The sequence below is a fragment of the Esox lucius genome, chromosome 4, assembly GCF_011004845.1.
Source record: "Esox lucius isolate fEsoLuc1 chromosome 4, fEsoLuc1.pri, whole genome shotgun sequence".
Lineage (NCBI taxonomy): Eukaryota > Metazoa > Chordata > Actinopteri > Esociformes > Esocidae > Esox > Esox lucius.
The window spans coordinates 20,642,280-20,659,402 of record NC_047572.1 but is presented as its reverse complement, the minus strand read 5'-3'; the positions used below and the strand labels follow the sequence as shown (position 1 = coordinate 20,659,402).

At 41.7% G+C, this 17,123-nt stretch overlaps 1 protein-coding gene across 2 annotated transcripts; it reads left to right on the top strand.

Annotated features, from left to right (window-relative positions):
• The first annotated feature begins 552 nt into the window (after positions 1 to 552).
• On the top strand, positions 553 to 16,745 carry LOC105027277 (F-BAR and double SH3 domains protein 1). 2 transcript variants are annotated; one of them, XM_029119578.2, is made up of 19 exons: positions 553 to 633; positions 2,256 to 2,353; positions 3,321 to 3,366; positions 4,938 to 5,011; positions 6,137 to 6,281; positions 7,516 to 7,652; positions 7,992 to 8,055; positions 8,730 to 8,858; positions 9,883 to 10,005; positions 10,193 to 10,288; positions 10,642 to 10,761; positions 10,861 to 10,965; positions 12,618 to 12,899; positions 12,998 to 13,081; positions 13,513 to 13,705; positions 14,485 to 14,693; positions 14,922 to 15,111; positions 15,253 to 15,308; positions 15,587 to 16,745. In XM_029119578.2, the coding sequence occupies exons 1-19, from the start codon at positions 613 to 615 to the stop codon at positions 15,635 to 15,637; spliced, it is 2,223 nt and encodes a 740-aa protein (XP_028975411.1). In that variant the 5' UTR covers positions 553 to 612; the 3' UTR covers positions 15,638 to 16,745. The 2 variants fall into 2 exon arrangements, 1 of the variants encoding a protein (XP_028975411.1); XR_003781762.2 differs by lacking the exon at positions 15,587 to 16,745 and having other exon boundaries at positions 14,485 to 14,709.
• Positions 16,746 to 17,123: the final 378 nt, after the last annotated feature.

Below are 17,123 nucleotides of genomic sequence, written 5' to 3'. Positions count from 1 at the left end.
AGATCCGAAAAACAGTTTGTTAAATGAATTCATTATTTCAATCTATATTATCTTATGCTGAAACCAGATTGCAACTAATCATACAGCAGACAAGCTGAAAATAAAACCTGTTGTTATATCCAGCCAGGTCAAGGCTTTAAATTAAAATGTTTTCCTACCATACCAACCTGATAAAAAAGTAGTAACATAATAAGAATGATGAAAAAATGGTGTCCTGGAAATTGGACTACTTATCATTAAAGTATATACTGGGATCCACTCTCCCACTGAGGTATTTTGGTATATCATACCTAGGTTATAAAGCCACCTTTCTGAGCACTCCAACAACACAATCAGTGTAATTGTACTAGGCTACTATGAAACTCAAACCCCTTGGGGGCCATCATTGAACCAATCCACTAGATGGCGCTATTGTATTAGGGGAATTGGAGCATGTAAAACATTTGCTCCAATATGCTCCACCTACCTAGAGATGAGTTGGTGTGTCAAAAGCATACAGGATGTAGCTAGGCCTTTTCTATTACACGAAACGTTACTCAGTGAAGTGAAATAAGCTGCAGTAACAGGGAGACAAAAGACGCATTGACTTATTATACCCTGAAGAATCTGAAAATGCAACCACCTCCCAGAAAGGTAAGGCCTTTATAATTTGCAGTAAAAAGTGAACAATTAACTTTTTTTTTTATTCCACAATTCTATCAGATGACAATAATTGTGGCAAGAGACAATAAAATAACAAATGTTGGAGGTTACAGAAATGTCAGAAAATATGTTGAAATAACACTACAACATATTTATTATATTTCCACTGCCACATTTACTTACTAACTACATACAGTAGCTGCATTATACAACACTGAAAACTACTAATCTCCCATGCATATAGATAAATACATCTACTCAAACTGGAGGTAAATGTGTACACTGACTTTACCTTCATGTGTATATACTCACATATGCTCTTATGCCATTAACTTCAGGCCACTGTGTGCACTTCGCGTAGATTTTGTGTATTCTGTCACTATTTTCTGCCTCTAGCAGCACCAAACAACATGTACAATTATGGTTGTATGTGAATGTACTTAAAGGATAAATGTTATTCTGATTCATGCCAGGTGATCGATGTTTTCAAAGGAGGTTAAACTAAACAAATAAAGTGTGTCTTAAGAATTACTCATAACTGTGAAACAGTTTAAACTTCTTTGTATTTACTTGTTTCTTATCAGAACTCACATGCTGTAACATTAGTTCTGCTATCATTTTATGTCATGTCCTTAATGCATAAAGAAACAGAGAGAGAAAGAAAGTGAAAGTAAAAGAGAGAAATTGACATTGCATTCTCAGTTTCCTAGTCTGATCTAAACAGCTGATTTTTGATGCTGCTGTTTGAGACCTTCAGAGTGAATGCTTCAGCTAAGGTATCTTATTGTCTCAGGATGATCACGTAAAGTCATGGGACAAATTCTTTCAGATCTCCACTCACCAGGTTCTAAAGACATTTTAACAACAAATCAAGTCAAATCAATGATAGATGAGAGACTTTAGATGGTAAATACCATACCATGCAAATTAAATTTTCAATATTCTAGCTGTTAATTGATTATCCCTTTGGAAAAGTGTTAATTGGACTGCCATTCAATGCTGTATTGCTCTGATACCGGTGTGTGTTACTGTGTTGATTGATTTCCTGCCTGTTGGGCCCTGTCCGGGGCCTCCCCCGGGTAGGGCCACAGTGTCACCGGACCCCCCCGTCTCAGTTCCAAGGTGTTACGCTGCTATATTATTGTGCTGGGGGATATGAGGAATGCACTACTAACTTTTTTTCAGTCTCCTCCAGTTTTAAATTTTAGGAGGAGATGAGGTCCTGGTCCACACCTGCGGATTACCTGGTTTGGGGGGCCCGTTGCTGTCCCTGTCCTTGTCCACCTGGTCATATTTCTGACCTAGTCTAAAATCAAATAGACTCTGGATTTAGTCCAGAGAAATGTATTTATTAATCCAATTGGACTCTTAATATCTCACCCGGCACAGCCAGAAGATGACTGGTCACCCCTCTGAGCCTGGGTCCTCTCTAGGTTTTTTCCTAAATTCGACCTTCTTAGGGAGTTTTTCCTAGCCACTGAAATTCAACACTACTGTTGTTTGCTCCTTGGGGTTTAAGGCCGGGTGTCTCTGTAAAGCACTTTGTGACAACTGCTGTTGTAAAAAGGGCTTTATAAATAAATTTGTTTGATTGATTGATTGTTGATGGACAGGTGAAGGAGACACAGCAGGTGAAAGTGGCCTTTGGAGAGCAGATAGGACGTCTGCAGAGTAAACAGCAGCAGGAACTAGAACTCCTAGAGGATATTAGGTGTGACCATAAACCAGCTACCTACCCTGCTCCACCATACCCCACCCAGCCTACCTACCCTGCTCCACCATACCCCACCCTACCTACCCTGCTCCACCATACCCCACCCAGCCTACCTACCCTGCTCCACCATACCCCACCCAACCTACCCTGCTCCACCATACCCCACCCAACCTACCTACCCTGCTCCACCATACCCCACCCAACCTACCCTGCTCCACCATACCCCACCCTACCTACCCTGCTCCACCATACCCCACCCTACCTACCCTGCTCCACCATACCCCACCCAAACTACCCTGCTCCACCATACCCCACCCTACCTACTCTGCTCCACCATAACCCAACCTACCTACCCTGCTCCACCATACCCCACCCAACCTACCCTGCTCCACCATACCCCACCCTACCTACCCTGCTCCACCATACCTCCAACCTACCTACCCTGCTCCACCATACCCCACCCAACCTACCCTGCTCCACCATACCTCCAACCTACCTACCCTGCTCCACCATACCCCACCCTACCTACCCTGCTCCACCATACCCCACCCAACCTACCCTGCTCCACCACACAGACCCTGCTCCACCACACATAGCCTGCTCCATTATACGTACCCTGCTCCACCCACTCAGCTCTTCTGTTTAACCCTCCTCTCACCTCTCTGGTCTGTTATAATCGACAATGTCCCTACTAAGCCCATGCTACTTTACTAAGCCCCACACTGCAGAAGCTTTTTTTCTGTAAATCTACACTGTACACACCTGACAATACTGCATAAATGTCTGCAGTAAGGCAATTTGCCTTGTAGTCATAACAATAACCCTTACAAACCCTGACAATGCTGTGTGTTAAAGAGACTTCAGTGCATGAACCTTAAGCTCTCCAACAGCCGTCACCCAAGATGCGTTGCCTGATGCTCAGCCAAGTCTTTTCTCTGTGTGATGTGTTCGTTTCTTCGGCCAGGTCCTTCAGTAAACAGCGGGCTGCAATAGAAAAAGAATATGGTCAGGTGAGACGACTTGTAATACTTTCATTTAAAAGCTGAGGTTGGGTATGTATGTGTGTGTGTGTGTGTGGTTAGGAATTTCAGTGACGGTGAGCTTTGAACCCAGGGGCATATTTTAGAGTGGTGAATTGGTTTGGACCTTTCGCCTGAACGCTATCCTGTCGCTCTCATGAAGCCCTCATATTGAACGGTTTGAAATAGAATGCATTCACATATTGATTCAGATATTAGTGGGTTTTTCAGGGATGTTTCATCTGGGGCATTAAACAAGGCAGAACAATACACAGTATGTATTTGTCTTAAGAGCAGGAAACACTGTTCTAGTTCTGTGTCATATGCCTGTGCCAATGTTTTTCCATGTTACCTTCTGGTATTCCTTATGTCAGTCTCATGGAAACAGGAGTTTTGATAAGCTGATATTTTATTATATTTAATATATTTTATTATATGCTTGAGGCTGTGGAAGAGTGTCCTTCTATTTCTTATGCCATGTCCTGCTGAGCTATACTGTAGTCACTTCCTTTAGACATTACTATCCAACTGTTGCCATGAACCTTTATCTTGCCCCTGGCAATTGTGGTTTCTACTCTATTTCCATATTAAAATGACTGTCCTTTGGTGCTATACCTGGCTCTGTTGTTAGATAGTCTCAACATTAGACCAGATGTTTGACTGTTGTTAGATAGTCTCAACATTAGACCAGATGTTTGACTGTTGTTAGATAGCCTCCTCGTTGCAGCAGGTGTATGGACTGTTGGCAGACAGCTTCAACACTGAAGCAGGTGGTGTGATTGTTGGCAGACAGCTTCAACACTGAAGCAGGTGGTGGGATTGTTGGTAGGCAGCTTCAACACTGAAGCAGGTGGTGGGATTGTTGGCAGACAGCCTCAACATTGAAGCAGGTGGTGTGATTGTTGGCAGACAGCTTCAACACTGAAGCAGGTGGTGGGATTGTTGGCAGACAGCTTCAACACTGAAGCAGGTGGTGGGATTGTTGGTAGACAGCTTCAACACTGAAGCATGTGGTGGGATTTTTGGTAGCTAGCATCAACATTGGACCTGTGTTTAGTTGTAAAATAAATGACAACTAAACACACCGAACAGTGATTTCCAGTCACAGACTGTGATGGTTCACCTCCAACACCAGCGCCAAGGGGAATGTAGCATGCTGGTGATGGTGAAATAAGGGCCTGCGAACCAATTCCTCCACATCTAAAAAGTACAGAAACAAATCTGTCTGGGGCTTCAGTACTACTGGTGGCTAGTGTGTAGCAGCTCTGGTATTTTATATTTGTGTGTGAAAGGGCAAGCATGTTTCTGAGCCAATGTCCTGGATCGATTCTCTGTCCGCAGTAAGTTCACTGGGAGTAGGAAGGGATGTCTTCACTGGTGTGTTGGTGTTCTACCAGCGGCCTTGACAGCTTACTTTCAAGTAACGATTAAAAAAAACTAATATCAGCCTGTAATTTGTAATCCAGTATACAAAAACAAGGTCGGATTACTTTAAACTCCAAGTACTGTGGTCATTGTGTCTGTATCTTCAATATAAAAATCTCCAAATGCTATGCTTTCAGGCTCTTCAGAGGCTGGCAATACAGTACCAGAAGAAAGACTGGCAAAGAGGCAAAGCGGACTCTATGAACTCTGGGTAATCTATAGGGAGATTTAAAATTTGAACACATTACACCTAACTGTCCTTCTAACTTTCAGCCATTCCATCCTCTTTTTTCAGAAGTAAGATACATCCAATCCTGTATTTATGTATATATGTGTATGTGCCCTAGAAAAGTAAATCCCAGATTTCTCCCTTTGACAGAAATACAAATTGCACATTGGCATTTTGTTCTGTTCCTATTTTTGTTTAAACACTGTCACTGAAAAACAATTACTGTAAGGTGACATTGGGTTTATGAAAAATAAAAGAATAACCTAATGTTGCTTGCATAAGAATCCCTGTTCTATGAAAACTCACAGACAGACATTGCAGAGGACACAGTTATGGTTCCAATGACCACCACCTGTGAACCATTAAAGTTGCTGTCACATCTTCTGGATTAAAAGAAGAGGGTACATAATAACACATCTCCTGGATAAGGAAAAGGGTACATAATAATATTGAATTGTTTGGATATTCCAGTGAGCAGAGTTGGATCAATATTCAGAAAGTGGAAGCTGCATCACACCACTCAGGCACTGCCAAATAAAGACTCTCCCACCTGCAATGTGGGAAAAGGTTTTGCGGTCAGATGAGACCAAGTTAGAGCTTTCTGGACAAAACCCAAACATTGTATAAACCTAACACTGTTCATTTCTCAACACACATCGCCCATACTGTGAAACAGGGAGGTGGCAGAATGGTGCTGTGTGAAATCTTTACATCAGCAGGGACTGGGCATCTTGTTAACTCTTAAGGACCTGGGCCATAGTGATCAGCCGCCATTATAACTATTTTTAAATGGACAGTGTAGTTAGACTCCCGAGTCTCTAGGCTTTCTGACATATCACAAAATCAGATGTGCTTCGTACATATGTGATTTTTGTCACAAGACGCAGATTTTTGGAATACTGATACACTGTTCCTTAAGAGGTTAAAATTTAAGGAAGAATGCATGGAGCAAAAGCTGAAACTTGGGAGGAAATTGTGTTTTACTTATGCAGCCAGCATTAGTAAAAGAAAGAATATATAAACGTGTATATTTGTCATCAAGTTTAACATCAGGGGATGCCCTAGTGCTGGTCTAATAACATCTGGGTGTGTGTGCATTTATTGCAGAAGTGTGTTTGCTGTGTGGAGGTCTCTGATTGAGGCCACAGCGCAGAGTGGATCGTATCGTCTCACAGCAGCAGATGGATATCGCTCACTAACTGCCGAAGTGCTGAAGAGCCTGCGAGCAGCCAAAGATCTGAGAGCTAAAAGAGTGAGCTGAGTGCTGGCTTAGTAGAGGATCCACTGAAATATAAAACACTTTGCAGTGCAACCTAGTCCGAGTACCCAGGAAATGTGTGAGACAAATAATCTGTTTTCATAAACAGCCTTCACAACATGTTTTATTAATCAGGCTAAGATTATCAGAGAAAGATGAAGTATGTTATAGCTGTTTTGGTAAATCTGTGGTACTCACAAGCCTACTATAATTTATATGCAAACATTTTCCCTAGACAAAACATGGTGTTTTTCCCGGAAAATAACGTTCTATTCACATTTTCCCTTTTTATATCTGGATATAGAGTATGTTTAAAGGATAGTGGAACTTACAATAGACTCCCACGTTTATTGTAATGACATGATGCAACTAGAGCGCTTTAGTTTTAGCCCGAAAGAACTTCCCTAACAAAACCATAAAACATATTTCCAGAGGATTTCTCATGTTATCGCTTCTTTGTGTGGAGGAAAATACAACGTAAAAAAAACACCCAAATATATACAAATTATTTTTCACATTCTAGGAAAGTTGCCAAATTTATCAGCAGTTTCTAAAGATTTAATCTGAATCTTTTTAGTTTTTTTGAATGACAGGGAATTAATCTTGAAACTTTAATCAAAGTGAGTCACTTGATGGTGATTCAAAAAATTACTATCTAAAGGTTACTACCTGGGAACCCTGGGAAACTCCTTACACTGTGGATACTTCACACTGACATTATTTAGCAGATGCTCTTATCCAGAGCAACTTTAAAAAGGAAGTGGATAAATGTTACCCCTGTCGGGAGTCAAACCCTCCATGCTGGCTTTATAAGCCCAATGCGCTGCCAACTGAGCAGGACAGAACCCTCTTACTGCATGTACTGTTAAACTGACTAAAAGGTCATTAGTATTTGAATTATTGTATTTGCTTAATCTGCAGGGCAAGAGCCAGTCTGACCCAAAGTCTAAATGCAGTAAGTTGTTTACAAAAACAGGATTAGTCACAAGAGGAACTGTGCAAACAAACCAAAGAAACATTTCGTTTGGTAGTCTGGTGATGATCGCTACTGGCAGGTTATATATGATAAGGTAAATTCATGCTTCTTAAAGTTTGTTAAACGGTGCTACATCATGACACTCAAATGGTTTCACCGTGCGGAGCTGTAGCTGTTCAGTGTTTCAGTAACCGCTATAAGACGTTGCGTCCATGTAAACCGTGTTATGGGATGGTTTGTGTTCCGCCACAGGGACTGGAACAGTTACAGAGGGTGCAGGCTGAAGTGGTGGAAGCTCTAAGGGAGCTCCACAAGGTCAAGAAAAGCTACTATCAGCTGAGTCACATCGCTAATGCGGCTAGGGAGAAAGCTGCTGATGCACAGGCAAAGTAAGTGTATGTGTGTGTGTGAGTGTGTGTGTGCGGACCTGGAAGTAGTTGACGGCCCTGAAGTAGTTGACCATGTAAATCTATAAATATTTACTCACCAATATCCATTTAGCCTATAATATGCATCTTAAAGACTAATCCACCAACAATAATCTTACTAAACGTCTGAATTATTCTCGACTTTTTACTCTATTAGAGCGTATTTATCGGAAACTGAGAATGTTAGATGTTCTGTTAACCAGCAATATTTTAGTTCAGACGTGCATTTATTTCAGTGACAATCCATACTAACGCCAATTAAAGTCTCGTTTTATCATGTCCCTGTGTGACCTTTTTCAGATCCAAGAAGAGTGATCATGGAATTTTCAATTTTCGGTCAGGCTTGCAGAAGATGAGCTCAAAGGTAGGCTACTGAAGACTGACACACCTTAATGTCTCCAGGGACTGAAGTACCCAGTCACCACCTGCTATATGGCACCTGTTTAGGATGGACATTTTAATTTCATATAAGAAAAACATATATGAAAATAATGAAAAGGCCTCTGTTCATACCTCACGTCAGTGATAGGGATATTGCTGTGACCTGGGTCAATGAGCAAGTAATTAACAGATCATATGGATCTCTGTTAATCTGTTAAAGAGATCTTGGTTTGACCTGTGGATAGCCATGTATCTGTTCTTTGTTCTCTAAGTGTATAACACCTCGGTCTTGAAAGGATAATTCACAATGGTCATTTGGTGTTCTGGGAAAGGGGGTGATGACTCACATCTACTATTTAAATATGGTCAGAACATGAATTCGGCAAGCAGTGACTGCTTCCTGCCACTGCTGTATTAATAAAGGTTCAGTCTTCTCTTCCTCATTTGTGTTAACTTCTATGACATTAGCTAGTCCACATAGACTACACACATAAAGCATGTTGGGATAATGCATTTACAGTAGGTTGTAGATATTGTACTCTACTTACTGTGGACACCTGGCACTTTGCCTATAGACGACCTATATTGGTATTTGAATTGATTATGACACTGAAACGTTTGAGTCTCTTGTAACTCCACCCTGTCATCATTGTCCAGCTGAATGCTAGGCTGAAGGAGTGTGACCAGAGACTTACAGAGGTGCGTAACGAGTACCTTCTGACACTGTCTGCCATCAACTCTCATCATCGTTACTACTACACTGAAGAGCTGCCTGCCATCATGGTGGTGAGACAACATGATGTCCTCTCTCTGTGTGTTGTCATTACGAGCCTGTCATACACAGGACAGGATGCGTAGTCCTTTGTGGAAAGAAATTTCCTTTGTGTTTTTAATGAGTCAATGCTTAGTTTCATAATTTCCTTTGCTGTTGCGGTTGTCTCAGATATTGATCTGAGAGCACAAATTTCACAGAAAGGAACCCAAATAGGAAATCCTGAAATGTATTTTTTGCACATTTTTCTTTTTTGCATTAGTAAAGGCAACAGGTTAGTCAGTAGATAATTTCATAAGTATGTAAGCAACACTGATTATCTGCTTTATCACTCACCCAAGGAAATTCAAATGCCCCTTTAAACTGTCCACATTGTCAATAGAAGATGGTATCATTTGGTTGCTTGGACGGAATAGGCTGATGCAATATAAAGGGTTGACATTTAATACATTGGTTAACTATTTGTAATACAGGCCACAGACTAGAAATACCTGTGAATCTGAACGGTTATATAAGCTACTCCTAATACATAAAACACATTACACCTTGCTCTTTTTTTTTCTCGTCAAGTGGATAAAGTTCCTTAGACAGGGCTATGCATTCTCTTATATCCTACATTTGTTATATAACCATATCTTTTAGTAGCCTGACGCTTTCTATGCATCTTGATGGTCTTGGTAAACTGTTCAAAACATTTGGCAAATATTGCCCAAAAACACGATCTGCCTGAATGCATTTTTGTAATGAAGGCAATATTATCACTGTACATTGATGTCTTCCTAAATCAGAAAAACATAACATTCTGGCCCTTTGCCAGTAACATTTAGACAGGTCAAGAGGGCATTGGCCTATCATTGTTATTAGTGTGTTATTATCTTTATCCTGTATGTTCCCCATGATGCTGCTAAATAATAAAAAATTGAAACAGAAGGTCCCTCATATAAATATTAGAGAAACAATGCATTTCTCTCAGATTTTGTCCTACACAAGGGATAAGACCATTTGACAAGCTCTTGTTTATGTTTTATTATCCGACAGAGCCTTGATGGTGACTTGTATGACCAAATCAGGGAACACTTCACTCTCATTTGCTGCACAGAGATTGACACCTGCCAGTCTACACATTCTGATTTCAGCAAGATCCGCGAGAACTCCACCAAGGTGAGGCAATGCGTGGGATCCACTATAGCTTTTCTCATCGTAAAACCCTTGCACAGACATAAGATCTTCTGTTATCCACAGAGCTGTGACATTCCACATGTTCACACAGCTTATGAAGACCCTACAGGACATTCACTGTTCTGGTAGGATTTAGTCGGACAGGGGGTTTGTTTGTTTCTCCTGACAGGTGACTAGAGAACAGAACATCCAGATCTTTCTCCAGGAGTCTCCGGTCTTCACAAGAACTGCTGAATTTCACTTCCAGGTTGCTCCCAATGATAAGGTGTGGCTCGCTGTGACATCAACCTCCTTGTTAACCATTTAAAAAGCATTACATACTGGATGGTTTGATCTCTGAATGCTGCTTGGCTGAACGGGTATGACGTAACATAACGTTTTCCTATGCTAATTAAATTGGTAACCAGTTAATTTAATTAGCCAGTGCAAATTAAATTGGTAAAGCGTTTATGGTATATTAACAGTAGACTACTGTTGCCAGTAAACCTAAGCAATGCATTGTGCCTAAAAACAGCTCTTAGCCATGGTGTATTGACCAATTCCAATGTAAAACGTTGACTCTTTGATCGCAGTCCTTTGTGTTGGATCCCAGGTTCACCTCTTCTGTTCTTCATCAAGGTATTCCTCCTGAAGAAGCAGAGCCTCAATGATGAAGGGGAGAGCTGTTTGGACAAGGAGGCGCGCAAGCTGTCCTCTAAGGCTGCCAAAGACTACAAGATCATCATGCACGGGGAGAGGGTAAGTATTGGCTGAGACAGCTCTGTTCACCACCGGCACGTACCGATTGTTTTCCACCGGGCTGAGCTTGAGGAAACCCCTGTCTGCCCTACCTCGTAGGCCCTGCAGATGCTGGAGAGGCGTTTCAAACTGTTGTCAGAAGACACAGGAGTCAGTGTGGAGCAGAAGATGATGGAGGTGAAAGAGAGTGTGAGGAAAGCACAGGTAGGACGTTGATGAGACCAATGCTACAACGGCCAGGATCCTATTAGATCCTGGTGTACCAGGTAATCGGAGATGATAAGACAGGTTGTCACTAACCAGGCTTAATTAATAAAGCCATCTGTGTACCAGGAAATCAGAGTTGATAAGACAGGATAAGACAGAAGTGTGATGATCAAGTGTTACAAGACAGAGGTTGGGTGTAAAAAGAGAAAGAGTGTAGCCAATAGTTTGTTAACATGAGGATAATGTGATCCTAAAAGGATACTAATTACATCCAGGCCAGATGCCACTGTGGACTACAACCTTGCTGTGCTGTTTAACATATGAGGTGAAAATGGATATCTGAGTTCTAATCGTGTGTGAGGCATGGCTGTAGAAGAAATAATGTTGAGTAACATCAGCTTGGTTTAAGGTACCTGTTAAAGGAATAATGTTGAGTAACATCTGCCTGGTTTAGGATACCTCTTAAAGGAATAATGTTGAGTAACATCCGCCTGGTTTAGGGTACCTCTTAAAGGAATAATGTTGAGTAACATCAGCCTGGTTTAGGATACCTGTTAAAGGAATAATGTTGAGTAACATCAGCCTGGTTTAGGATACCTGTTAAAGGAATAATGTTGAGTAACATCAGCCTGGTTTAGGGTACCTCTTAAAGGAATAATGTTGAGTAACATCAGCCTGGTTTAGGATACCTGTTAAAGGAATAATGTTGAGTAACATCAGCCTGGTTTAGGATACCTGTTAAAGGAATAATGTTGAGTAACATCAGCCTGGTTTAGGATACCTGTTAAAGGAATAATGTTGAGTAACATCAGCCTGGTTTAGGATACCTGTTAAAGGAATAATGTTGAGTAACATCAGCCTGGTTTAGGGTACCTGTTAAAGGAATAATGTTGAGTAACATCAGCCTGGTTTAGGATACCTGTTAAAGGAATAATGTTGAGTAACATCAGCCTGGTTTAGGATACCTGTTAAAGGAATAATGTTGAGTTACATCAGCCTGGTTTAGGGTACCTCTTAAAGGAATAATGTTGAGTAACATCCGCCTGGTTTAGGGTACCTCTTAAAGGAATAATGTTGAGTAACATCCGCCTGGTTTAGGATACCTGTTAAAGGAATAATGTTGAGTAACATCAGCCTGGTTAAGGGTACCTGTTAAAGGAATAATGTTGAGTAACATCAGCCTGATTTAGGGTACCTGTTAAAGGAATAATGTTGAGTTACATCAGCCTGGTTTTGGGTACCTGTTAAAGGAATAATGTTGAGTTACATCAGCCTGGTTTTGGGTACCTGTTAAAGGAAAAATGTTCAGTTACATCAGTCTGGTTTGGGGTACCTGTTAAAGGAATAATGTTCAGTTACATCAGCCTGGTTTTGGGTACCTGTTAAAGGAAAAATGTTCAGTTACATCAGTCTGGTTTGGGGTACCTGTTAAAGGAAAAATGTTCAGTTACATCAGTCTGGTTTGGGGTACCTGTTAAAGGAATAATGTTCAGTTACATCAGCCTGGTTTTGGGTACCTGTTAAAGGAAAAATGTTCAGTTACGTCAGTCTGGTTTGGGGTACCTGTTAAAGGAAAAATGTTCAGTTACATCAGTCTGGTTTGGGGTACCTGTCAGAGACGTGATGGAGGGTTGACTGGGTGTGTCCAGGTAAGCCGGGTGAAAGCGGAGTCCAAGCTGGCGCTGCTGGCCTCGTCAGGGGTGGACGTGGAGCGCTGGGTAAGCAGTGCCATGGCCCAGGCAGACGAGGAGCTGGAGACAGACCGGAGGCTGAGTGAAGCACGGATCTCCAATGGAGAAATCTCTGAGGAAGAGTTTGAGTTCTCAGATTTGGACAACTACGATGAAGATGGTGACACTTTCACTGATTCGGCTTCATGCTCGGTGCCTTCCTCATACCCCCTGACCTGCAGGGTTCTCTACAGCTATCAGGTCAACAGATCAGAGTTTTTACATTTCTGAAATGTCAATATTACACAGAACTTTCTCATGTGTTAATGCTTGTAATTGGCTTGCTTATCTTCCTGCAGGCCTGCCAAGGAGATGAGCTGTCAATCACAGAGGGAGAGGAGCTTGAGGTGATTGAAGATGGAGACATGGAGGACTGGCTGAAGGTAGAGGATGCCACATAACTCTCTGATACCTACTCCAGGTTAAAGGAGTAACTGGGTGTCACTGGGATCAAACTTTGGTCTCATTGTACAGTGCCCATTACTGCAGCAGTCAAACGGTCCTCCTCATTGACTACAGCACATCTGCCCTCTCTAGCTAACACCTGTGGTCATGCCACTTCCTCTTTCTTCTCAACACTAAGTGAACAAACTACTGGTCTTCCTGTGTAAGAACAAGAGGCATTATGTCTCAACTTCACTTGTGTATCTATAACTGTTCTAAAAAAAAACAATAAGGCCATGATTAAATGACCATAATACTATCTTTCTTAATACACACTTACACTGTCCTTTAATCCCCTGGTGTTGTTGTTACTTTGTTGTGCAAATACAGCCATACTTTTGATCCTTTCTAACTTTGTGCTGGTCTGCAGGCCTGTAATACAGCAGGTCAGGTTGGATATGTCCCCGAGAGGTACGTGCAGTTCCTGTGGTCACCAGAAGAGGGCGCCTCCTCCTGCCTGGTGCTGGGCTTGCCTGCTCCCCAGCTGGACTGGTCCTTCAACAGCTCAGGCTCATCATCCGAACACACAAAGAGGGAGCAAGGACGCTCCCCTCACTCTGGGGGTTAGTAGGGCCTCTCTGTTTTAAGATCACCGCTCAACAATAACCAGAAATCCAGTTCCTCTTTCCCACCTCTGAATGTTTGTGTGCTGGTTTATACCATGGGTTCCAGTTTTTGATTGATATAGTCTTGCCTTAATCATTAGCAATATAGACAGCAAGTGCTTTTATTCACTGCTTGATGTCAGAGTCTGGGCACCCTCTGTGTTCAGGTCTGACAGGGACTTTCTGTAGTAATACCAGTCTGATGTCTTTGTTTGGGTTGGTTCTGTTTGGTATTTCAGGTCTGATGTTTGTGTCTTTGGGTCTGTCCTGTTTGGTGGTTCATGTCAGATGTCTGTGTGTTTGGGTCAGTTCATGTTTGATGTTTTAGGTCTGACGTCTGTGTGTTTGGGTCTGTTCTGTTATGTGTTTTAGGTCTGACGTCTGTGTGTTTGGGTCTGTTCTGTTATGTGTTTGGGTCTGTTCTGTATGTGTTTTAGGTCTGACGTCTGTGTGTTTGGGTCTGTTCTGTTATGTGTTTTAGGTCTGACATCTGTGTGTTTGGGTCTGTTCTGTTATGTGTTTTAGGTCTGACGTCTGTGTTTTTGGGTCTGTTCTGTTATGTGTTTGGGTCTGTTCTGTTATGTGTTTTAGGTGTGACGTCTGTGTTTTTGGGTCTGTTCTGTTATGTGTTAGGGTCTGTTCTGTGTTTTAGGTCAGATTTTTTTGTGTTTGGGTCTGTTCTGTTATGGGTTTTAGGTCAGATTTTTGAGTGTTTGGGTCTGTTCTGTTATGTGCAGGTCTGGCAAGGGCCCTTTATGATTACCAGGGCCAGAGTGCAGAGGAGCTGTCCTTCCCAGAAGGGGCTGTCATCAGGTTGCTGCGGTGCCACCAGAAGGAGGTGGATGACGGCTTCTGGGAGGGAGAGCTGGATGGACGCGTGGGGGTCTTCCCTTCTCTGGTGGTAGAGTTGCTTGGAGACGGAGAGGAGGACGAGGAAGAAGAGGAGGTGATGAGAGATCTGGGTAACACTGTTGTAAAATGTACTTTGACCTCAAACGAGGAGTGATGAGAAAGAAATCATGGGACATACTGTACAGGCGAGGTCAAATGTTGTGCCTCCTTGAGGTGTGCCACTGCACAACATCCCAGAAGTCACGTGATAAAGGATTCTTCGGATAAAATGTGTCAGATGATAAAATGACTCAAAGAGTGCTACCGACATTCCACTCCACAGAGCCCTCCCACCCCTGCTCTTCCTTTGTTCTCTCCACCCATCCCTATCTCTGGAACACACTGTGGTCTCCTCTGCCCCTCACCTGGTCCCGGGGACCGGTCAGCACACAGTGCGCCCCCTAGGGAGCCGGAGGACAGGTTGCAGGCAGCTGTCCCACTGGAAATACAGAGGTTGTCAGACAGCAGGGCAGGTGGGGATTCAGTCATTCATTATAGAAATCCTATAGACATCATGATCAGAAGACAATAACCATTTGGGGTTTTGTTGCCCTTCTGTTCTGTGAACATGGTGTCTTTGTTTTGGTTTTTTGCTCACTCCCACATCCTCTCAGAGAGTGGAGGCAGCACGCCCAGCTCACCTGACCTCTCGACTAGGATCCCACGACCGGTATGTAGACGGAGCTTGTTTTAGCACCACTTCTTCAATTTCCTTCCCTATCGTTGCTTGTGATGTCTAATCTTGTTTACATCTTGCAGCAGACATTTTGAAATGTCACTGTAAATTGCATCCCCTCTTAAATATTCTTCCTATTGTTGACTGAACTTACTTAAGCTCATCATGAGGCACTATTACAGTATAACGTTTTGTCCAACTAGACTAACTTACGTTTCCTCTCTGGCTATTCGTCTTATGTCTTTCTTTTAATCCTATTTTTGTTGTCCCAGACAAGGGCTCCTCCTCTTCCTCCAACTCAGAGACTCTCGCCCATGCCCTGAGGGAGACAGGGGGCATTACAGGCATTTGCTGTGAAAGCGTGTGGGGGCGCCTTCTCAAGAGACAGAGAGAATACCACAGGCTGTCACTGTGCCTTGATTTAAAGGATGACACTCTTCATCACAGGCAGAACAAATCTAGGGAGATGTGTCTCTACTTGACTCCACAATGTGTGTGAAAGTCAGTATTTGTACATTGTTTATATGATAATATGTATAAAAGCTTCATAGACATTATTTCCAAGTTTTCATCAGTATTACTGTATTTTTTCGGTACTTAATGTACAGTATTGTGGTAAAAATGTTACCTTGCATTATATGGACTATATTAATTACACAGTAAACCACTATCCTACATTTCATATTATATTTCGAAAAGAAACAGAATCCAACATGGTCACCATAGTGTGTTTATGTGGGTTTGTTCTTCTCAGTAACGCTGTATATTAACTGTGAAATACTGGATAGATGATGTGTTTTCAGCAGAATTACAATCCAAAATTCAACCGCAACAATTAGTCATACAGACACATGGTCAAATGCATAGCTTTAATATATACTTGGATTCATTAAGAACTGTTTGTTGCACAGCTGCAATTTCTTATTTGATACTATTCAAATAGTCAGGGTTTTAAATACTAGCATGGATAATGTATACGTGGGTTATTTTAAGATTCTGGGTAATGAGGATTCATGCAATATATGGTTCCAAGGCCACTACAAATACATTTATCTAGTTTATAGTGAGTGGGCATGGAGGTTGGGAGTTACATCATTGCTGTGATTTAGTAATACATACAACAGTAACAAACAGCAGAGAAGGACACATCCAGGTAACAACAGACCATGTACAACACTGAGTCGACAAAAACAGTGGTTGAATTCCTGTGAGTTTGATTTTAACAGCTTACTTACAATGAAACCTTCACTAAAAAACAGTCATTCTGTGCTTGGTGGAACTATTGCCTTATATGTTTACTGCCATTCACATGAATTGGCTGACAAAAGATTTGTGACATTGACATACAGTAAGATATATAGAAAGCTGCTTCATCTCTTGACCATCTTACATCTCTGATGTATACTGAAATAAACAATATGTCTAATTCATATAAACACCCTCATGTTATAACTAATTTGTTTTTCTTTATTGGTGTATTATAATATCTTAAATGTTGATGTACTGTATCTCACAAAAGTGAGTACACCCCTCACATTTTTGTAAATTTTGCTTGTAACACAAACGAGTCACATGACACCAGGGAGGGAAAATGGCTAATTGAGCCCAATTTGGACATTTTCACTTAGGGGTGTACTCACTTTTGTTGCCAGCGGTTTAGACATTAATGGCTGTGTGTTGGGTATTTTGAGGGGACAGCACATATAGACTGTTATACAAGCTGTACACTCACTACTTTACATTGTAGCAAAGTGTCATTTCTTCAGTGTTGTCACATGAAAAGATATTCTCAAGTATTTACAAAAATGT

Coding starts and splice junctions, on each gene's coding strand:
- LOC105027277 (XM_029119578.2), top strand. CDS start 613: ATGCAACCACCTCCCAGAAAG. Junction 10,762..10,860: donor TCATCATGCACGGGGAGAGG/GTAAGTATTGGC, acceptor CCTACCTCGTAG/GCCCTGCAGATGCTGGAGAG. Junction 13,082..13,512: donor ACATGGAGGACTGGCTGAAG/GTAGAGGATGCC, acceptor GCTGGTCTGCAG/GCCTGTAATACAGCAGGTCA.